The sequence below is a fragment of the Ceratotherium simum genome, chromosome 14 (assembly GCF_057802395.1).
Source record: "Ceratotherium simum simum isolate JZ-2026a chromosome 14, ASM5780239v1, whole genome shotgun sequence".
NCBI lineage: Eukaryota > Metazoa > Chordata > Mammalia > Perissodactyla > Rhinocerotidae > Ceratotherium > Ceratotherium simum.
Window position 1 is genome coordinate 63,963,415 of NC_141913.1, and position 8,662 is coordinate 63,972,076.

The window sequence follows — 8,662 nt, forward strand, 5'->3', positions numbered from 1 at the left end:
CATTCCATCCCCCGGCATCCATATGCCACAGACGCTGTGATCTTCCCCACGTCCCGGGTAAGGAAGGAGAGAGCCTGAGAACCCAGGAACGTGCGTGAGGCCACAGAGCTCATGGCAGGAAAGCAGACAGGCATGAAGACAGGCGGGCATGGCCACCCTTCCCAGTCCCCTTTCTCCTACAGCTTTTAGCATCTTTCCAGGTTAGCAAAGAACAAACACGATTTACTTCACCCGGTTTTAAGTACAAAATCTAAATGCATTTCCTCTGACAGCTCCCTCAATCCCAAGCCAGAGACAGGAAGCGTCAGGCTGGGCCGGGTCCATAAGTGGCCATAAGTGGCTGATGTCCTAAGTCGAAGCCAAGGACAGACACTTCCTGCCCTTCCTGAGGCTCCAGCCAAGAGCCTGGGCTGATTTCCCTACCATAAGCTGCGCCAGAACCAGGGTATCCGTGTTCGAATGTCGGGTGTGCTCTGTTGCCTGCACTCTTTCGGGATTCCGGATTTCTCTCGCCTCTGGGCCTTCACACCTGGTATTCCCTCAGCCCAGGGCCCTTCACCCGCCGCCTTCGCCCCCGTCTCGTCTTATCTAGATGGACCTCTCCCAGGAAGTTCCATCAATGCCCAGCCCTGGCAGGCCTGGGCCCTCCTGCGGGTCACAGGGCCGTCTGTGCATCTCATCCTCTACTCCTGATGGACCCAGAGCTCTGTAGGGACAGCAGGTGTCTCCCATCACGTCCACACACCCACCGTGTCTGCCGAGGAGTGGATGTCAGAACAAACACGTGGACCTGGCAGGAAGGCCTCTGAGGGCGTCTGGGAGCATGAGGGGAAGGCAGGCAGGGGGGCCCCCTGGGAGGCCCATTCTGGAGCTCAAAGTGTGGAAGCTGGGAGAGTTTTCCGGGAAGAGAGAGCAATGTCAGAGCCAGATGCTTCCATAAGGCCCAGGAAGACAGGGCACAACTTAGCAGCAGGGAGGCAGAGGGAGTGCTGGGGTAGGGCCGGGTGCATGGGGTAGGTGCAGCAGGGTTGGGTACGGTGGGGTGGGTGCAGGGGGATGGGTGCGGCAGGGTGGGTGCAGGGGGATGGGTGTGGTGGAGTGGGTGCAGGCGGTGGGTGTGGCGGAGGGGGTACAGTGGGGAGAGGAGGGAGTAAGGGGAGGAGACTGGGGTCACAGATGGGCTGCCTGTGAGTGGAAAGGCGGGTGGGGGGAGCAGGAAGGCAAGGAGGCATGGGGAAAGTGGCTGGAAGCCCATACTTCAGTCTGGGGGCCTCTGCTGTGGAGACGGGTGTGGTGGACACCGAGGAGGAGCTGAGCTCTGCCTCCGTGTTCTCCTGCGACGTGAGCAGGGTCCCTGAATGGGCAGTGCACACCCGTGCAGACCTCCCAGGCTCGCTCATCCCGGCCTCCTTGGCCTCCCTGTGGGCACCGAGCCCGCCCAGAGGGGTCAGGACTGACTCAGCTCTGGCCTGAGTTCCCCCAGGAGGTCGTTTCTTCCCTCCTTCCCTGGCTCGTGTGTGCCTGGAGTTTTTAAACTAGTTAAATAGTTAAGAAAATAAGCGTATATTCTCCCCCACAGACGGATGCTGACTGTTCCCAAGTCCCAGATGGGTGAGGGGCCCAGACCACGGTGTCAGAGCCGGGTCAGGGTGTGGCTCCACGTCCTTTCACAGAGAAGCGTGAACAGTGTTCGCCTCCAGCGTCAGGCTCCTCTTCACGCTCAGTTGACCTTTTTAGATATTCTGGGACTGGGGGCCTGTTCTGTGGTCTTGGAGACCCTTGTGAAGGAAGTGGTGGAGAGCTCGGACTGGCCCCGGCCTGCGTTCAACACACAGCTTCTCCCAGCCCAGCCCTCCGTCGGGGAGGAGAGCCTCGCCCCTGGGCCTTCTCAGGAGACTCACACAGATGGTCACCCCTCCCTCAGAAAAAGCTTCCTGGGCAGCAGACATCGTGGCCTCTCAGGGAACCTCCATCAGCCGGGCTTCCCTGCGGCCCACTGCCCCCTTCTCCCTCCCTCCTCCAACGCCACGCTGAGATGCACATGTTGGCATGGACTTGGGTCCTGTGGGCATTTCCACGGTGACTAAATGCTGTGCCCAGCAGTCTGCCAAGACTAGCAGCTTTCCATTAACTCCAGGAGTATTTCTTAGAGTGCTTCAAAAAGGGGAGAATCCTAAAGGTACAGAAAGCCCCAGCCTTTTTTATGTTTTCCCATTGCTTAAGTCTTTGCAATAATTATTACGTTAATTACTTTAAAGATTTTTTTTTTTTTTTTTATATTTTCCCCCCAAAGCCCCAGTAGATAGTTGTATGTCATAGCTGCACATCCTTCTAGTTGCTGTATGTGGGACGCGGCCTCAGCATGGCCGGAGAAGCGGTGTGTGCCCGGGATCCGAACCCGAGCCGCCAGCAGTGGAGCGCGCACGCTCAACCGCTAAGCCACGGGGCCGGCCCTTAATTACTTTAAATAGCATAGAATTTGCACGATAACGCCAGTTACATCTTGAATTTGTACAATGTGCTTCTTCCTTGGAGGCCAAAGAAAAGCATAACCACTCTCACTTTCTTTCACATTTTTAAAATTAAAACATTAAAAGGAAAATTTAAGGGACAGTAGTGATTGCTCTTTAAATAAGAATTGCCCGAGTTCCTGAACCAGGGCTGTAGGCCTGCCTGATCCGGTCCTTCCCTCTGCAGCCTGAGCCCTCGTCAGCATCAGCACCGATTATTTTTAAAGCTCCTGTTTATATTGTATTTATTTCAAGTTTCTCTGCATGCCCATCACTTAAAGGAGGTGTGTGTAATTTTCTTAAGTGTTAGTCCCCTGAATTTGGTAGGAGTGGAAGAGAGATGCTTTGAAGTTAAGCTTCTTCAAAAGTAAATAATAAAATCAGTTTTGCCCTCAACTAGAAAACAAGTACAAAGAATTGAGCAGGGAGCAACGTGATGTTTTTATCAAATAAAATCTAAGTTGACTAAATTAATGTCCTTCTATGAAGGAAAAACTGGCTCTAGAAACTACAGGCAGTTGATAGACTTCAGCTCCACGTAGTCTGTGGCTTTTATCTTCATTCCCTTCTTTAGCTCTGTGGGGGAGTGACCCAGGGGGTGCCCACCTAGGTTGTTGGTTCCTTCCTGAGGCGAGACAGGCAGAGGTTCATTCCGGCTTTGCAGCGGCAGTCATGGGGGCTCCCCCTTGAGCACACTCCCACGCTCAGCCCACCCTGATGTTCCCCCACCTAAAGGTCCTGTGCTGTGCTGTGCCCTCCCCTCCAAAAGCGCTCCTTGGCAGTGTCTTTTTGGGGAAATGCTGTAATTACAGCCCCTTTGGGAAGTTCACAGTGCATATTGGCAGATAGATGGTTCTGTGAGATGCCTGGGGAGGAACCTGTTCAACACTGTTGAACCAGAGCCCTTCTCTGTCCAACGCCTGCCAACACCTCATGTTCCTAGCAGCGTCTTTGGGGACACGCCTGTCTAAACCAGCTGGTGGTGTCATTCACATGACGCAGTGCTCCTGGGTGGCACCCCCAGGGGCCGTAGAAGGTGTGGGTTTACTTCACACCCTTGCTAGGGACTTACACAGAGAGCCTGAGCATGCACCTGTTAAAACTGTCAGGTGTCATCCTGGTTGGGACCCAGGAAGGCAAGTGGCATTGAGAGAAGGTTCTCAGCCGTAGGCGGGGAGGGCATGTGTGTCCTCGAGGGACGTGCAAGCTCTGCGGGCTCCTCACTGGGGTCGGGCTTGTCTTCACAGCTCCCTCAACTGGAAAACAAAACAAAACAGGACAAAACCTATTTTCAGACAGTGGACAACAGGCATCAGGGACAGATACCTGACAGGGGAAAGGACTGCTGAATTTCTAGAATTAACAGCTGGAAGCCTGGAAACCTCTGATAGGCAGAGATCATGGGTGCAAAAGTATGAACCGTTAAAGAAAAAATTGACAAAATAGACTTCACCAAAATTAAGTCTTCACTCTTCCCCACCCCCCCAAAGCCCCAGTAGATAGCTGTGTGTCATAGCTGCACATTCTTCTAGTTGCTGTATGTGGGATGCGGCCTCAGCATGGCCGGAGAAGCGGTGCGTCAGTGCGCGCCCGGGATCTGAACCACGGGCCAGCAGCGGAGCGTGTACACTCAACCGCCAAGCCGTGGGGCCGGCCCCAAGTCTTCACTCTTTTAAAGACAAGATGAATCAGATAAAAGGGCAGATTGGGAGAAACTGCTTTCAGTACACATATCTGACAAGAGGTTTGAATCCGGAATAGTATGGTCTCCACACAGCTCAATTTGTTTTAAAAAGGCTAAAGGATTAAACATACATTACAGAAGATTTAAGAATGGCCACTAAGCACACAGAAATGTGTTTAACATCCTCAGTCACAGGAAATGCAGATTTAAACCACAGTGAGATACCACCACAAAGGCCACCTTAAGAAGACTAACCATGCTGCATGTCGGCAGGAACATGGAGCATGTTGATGGAAGGAATGCAAAAGGATGAGACCTCTCTAGAACACAGGTTGGCAGTTTTTGTAAGATTAAACCCACCCTTACACACGACCCGACAGCCCTCCTCAGCGTTGACCCGTTTCCGCTCGAGGACTGGTACACGCACAGTCCTAGCTTTATGTATGGTTCCAAAGACCAGGAAAACCCATCCGTCAGCTGATGGACAGGGGACAAACCGTCTTCTATCCACACAGCAGCAGAGGAGTGCGAACAAGGCACGCAACACTGGGCGAGGCTCAAGGACGCTGTGCCCAGGAGAGCAGCCGGACATGGAGGGGTTCGTGCTGTGTGATCCCATCCACGTGACACTCGGGGAGGCGAATTCTCTGGTGCCTGCCCTGGGCTGGACGGGGTGTGAGGGTGACCCGGAAAGGTCACCGGGGGCCTTTCAGGTGATGGAAGTGCTCTGTATTGTGACCGTGGGGGACGTTACAGGACCGTGAACACTATCCACACTCACCAGGCTGCACACTGAAATTACACCTCAGTGGAGGCAATTCAGGGAAAGAAGGCGGCGAGGATTCTTTTTAAGGTTGAAAAGCTAGAGAAATTTCTGGCATGAATAAGACCAAGAGTTCTCCTCCACGCACTTTGTGAAAACAGAGACTGCACATGCACCTTCCCGTGAGCGTGATGGGCCCCATGCTGTATGACTGACATGCCCGCTCCTGTGTGACGTGGGCTGTGCTCCCATGTCGGCAGGCACCCAAGGGGATGGCCTGCTCTGTTCCATGTCAGCTGGGCTCTGCTTCAATGCTTGGCCCTTTCAGTCCCTAAATTCCAAGGTAGGTGGGAGTTGTTCAGAGAAGATTAGCAACAGAAATTTAGGATTTAGAGGAAAGTTAAAAAGTATTATGTGTGTTTAACCTAATAAAGAAGTTAAGAGTTGAATTTGTAAAGAACTCGGAAGCACGTTAGTTTAGTTTACGATTTCCGCCCACTGGTAACCTCCACGAGCACGGTATGACGTGAGGTGGACTGAAATCTCCTTCGTGAGAGAGTCCTTCATAACCTGTAGTAGTTTCACATGGGCCAGCCTGCACTAGTGACAGTGGGACCCTGTCTTGGTAACCCGGAATGTGGCCCTCAGATGTTCACGTCACAGCACTAACAGGTAAAACGCTGTCGTTGGATTTTCCTTCCTGGTCCTCTGCCGCTGGGTGACTCTCCCCACTTGAAAGCTTCCTCACAGGCGGAGACGTCATCTAAAAGAAATCCGGTCCCACCTCCAGGAAGACGGGATAGATATTCTTTCCTTTATCCCTTTGCTGAGTACAACTAAAACCCTGGACGTCGTGTACAGCACACGTAAGAAGGCCTGCAGGGGACGGGTGGACCAGACCGGCCTCAGGACCCTGGGACGGCACCCAGGGTGAGCTCCTGGGTTCCTCTTGCCGCTGCGTTCTGCCTGGGAGCTGAAGAACCTGGCAGCCAGGAATGACAATGGACACAGAGGTGAAGAGGCCCCAGTAGGAGCCTGCTCTCTGCCAAAGGACCAAGAAAGGGAGGGGCTGCCTGGCAGGACAGCAAACTTTCAGACAGTAACTGCTCTTCTCCAGCCAAATGCCATGGAAAAACTGCCCCCAGCTCCCTGGAAAGGTCGAGTGGGGAGCCAAGACTTCCATGCACATGATGCTGCAGTGGGGCGCCCCAGCTCCCTCCTAGGTGGCTGAATGGGAAGTCAGGACAACCGCCCTCTGGTGTCAGTGGACCCTGGACTCTGACCACTGCCCAGTGGTCATGAAGCCACTCCCTCGTGTGGTGTCAGTGGAGGCCACGTGGGGAGCCAGGACCCCCACCCCCACCCCCACCCAGCAGTAACCAGGAGCCCCCATCGGGTGTCAGCAGAGTTGGGCCTGGACTTCTCCCCCCAACCCCGGGAGAAACAAGGCAGCGCCTGCCTTCCCTGCCAGAGCAGTGTCAGCGGCTCATGTCAGATCCAGTCTTGTACACAATGCCCAAATGTCCAGGTTCCCATAGAAAACCGCTTGCCACACCAGGAACCAGGAAGATTTCAAAGTAAGTGAAAAAGACAGGAGACGCCAACCCTGAGAGGCCAGAGATATTAGAGTGGTCTCACGGAGCTGTCACGGCAGCCACGTAGAAACCCGCCAGTGAGCAGTCACAAGCACGCAAAACAAACGAGAAATAAAACGTCTCAGCAAAGAAATGGAGACTCCAAAGCAGAACCAAGTGGGGAGTTTTGAAATGAAAAGTGTAACAGCCAAAACCAAAAATGCAGCAGATGGGCTCAGCAGCAGAACAGGAGGGGAGAGTAGGAGGTGCAGTGAACTGGAGAGAGAACCGCAGGGAGAGCAGAAAGTGAAAAGGATGGCCCCAGGGGTGTGGCCGACCATGACACGGATCTCACATTCACATCACTGGAGATCGGGAGGAGGGGAGAGGGAAGGGCTGGAAGAGAACTTGTGGAAATAATGGCTGAAATCTTCCCAGAGTTCACAAAAGACGTGAACCTACAGATTCAGGAAGGTAAGCAAACCCCAAACAGGATAAATTCAAAGAAATCCACACCAAGACACATCACAGTCAAACTTAGGAAAACTGGAGATAAACACTTTGAAAGCAGCGACAGAGAAGGCACCTTCCCCGTGGGCGGAACAGTTCCAGGGGCAGCAAGTCCCTCACCAGAAGATGGGCCAGAAGGAATGGCACCCACGTCTCCAGTGCTGCTGGAAAGGACAGCACAGAGGCTCCCTCAAGGAGCGCAAGGGAAGGACATGCAAGCCGAGCGTCTAAGAATACATGAAGAACTCTCAACACAACGGTGAGAGAACTGTCCCGCTGGGAACCGGACGAAAGACACGAAGGGACACCTCACCCACGAGAAGACAGAGATGGCCGAGGGCACAGGAAACGATGTTCAACGTCGTCAACCCTCAGGGAAATGCAAGTTTACCCCACGATGAGATGCCACCACATACCTCGCAGAACGGCTAAAAAATCTGTGACGATTCCAAAGTATGATGAGAATTCAGAGAAACGGGATCTCGCACACTGCTGGTGGGAGTGTGAAATGGCACAGCTACTCGGGAGAACATTTTGGCAGTTTCTTTAAAAAACTAAATATCCCATTTCCGTATGACCAGCAAGTACACTCCTGGGCGTATGATCCCACTTGGCACTTGTGTCCCAAATGAATGAAAATTTATTTTTACAAAAAAAAAATGTGTGCAGTGAATGGTTATAGTAGTTTTATTGGTAATAACTGGAAACTGGGAATAACCCAGATGTAGTTCAGTGAGTGACTGGGTTAGAGAAACTGGTGCGTCCACAACCACGAATACTACTCAGCCGTCAAAGGGAGTGAACTATTGGTACAGCAACACCTGGGTGACTCTCCAGGGAGTCAGGCTGAGGGGAAAAGCCAACTCCCAAAGGCTACCTGCTGTGTGATGCATGCAGACAACCTTGAAATGACAGAAGTTATAAGCTGGAGAACAGATGAGTGGTGGCCAGGGTTATGGAGGGTGGGAGGGGAGTGGGCGTCAGGAGGCCCTGGGGGTGGTGGATGCCCTGTGTCTGGACTGTGCAGAGCTGATATTCTGGCTCTGAGATTGGGCTGCAGTTTTGCAAGATGCTACTGTTGAGAGTGCCAGGTAGAGGGCACACGGGATCTCTCTGTGTTATATCTGATAGCTGACGCAGGTCTACAATGATCTCAAATAAAAAGTTTAATTAAAAAAGGAAAAAAAACTAGGTTCTGCTACCTGTGAGCACTTGTGGCTGATAGATCACGTGATTGTGCTGTGGGATCAGCGTTAAGTTTTAGGAAAAAGTGTACTTGGTTGCCAGCTTGTTTTTGTTGTGTTTAGTTTTGAACTCTGGGCTCTGATGGCGGAGGTGTTCGTGGGGGTGCATGAGAGCTCCTCCTGCTGATGTGACTCTCCTCTCGGTTTCAGGTACGCGACCATATACACCATGTTCCCCGTGTTCTCTCTAGTGCTGGACCAAGACGTGAAGCCCGAGATGGCCATGCTCTACCCGGAACTCTACAAGGACCTCACCAAGGTGCGCACCGAGGCCAGGCCGCCCTTCCAGCCACTGGCAAACCCACTCCTGGTGTTTTGTGAGAATATTTACTATGAGAAACGTACCAGTCATGAGGCAGTTTCCAAGCAGGTTTTAA

The 8,662-nt window shown here is 52.7% G+C and overlaps 1 protein-coding gene across 11 annotated transcripts in view; it reads left to right on the forward strand.

Annotated features, from left to right (window-relative positions):
• Nucleotides 1-8,662, forward strand: part of ATP9B (ATPase phospholipid transporting 9B) — a 280,439-nt gene that overhangs the window by 253,999 nt on the left and 17,778 nt on the right. For all 11 annotated transcript variants that reach the window (XR_015554337.1, XR_015554338.1, XM_087439362.1 and 8 more), the window contains one exon: nt 8,436-8,544. Coding sequence is in view for 9 of the 11 variants with exons in the window: in XM_087439362.1 (XP_087295488.1) it covers nt 8,436-8,544 (109 nt within the window). In the remaining 2 variants the exon portion in view is untranslated. The remainder of the gene's footprint in view (nt 1-8,435; nt 8,545-8,662) is intronic.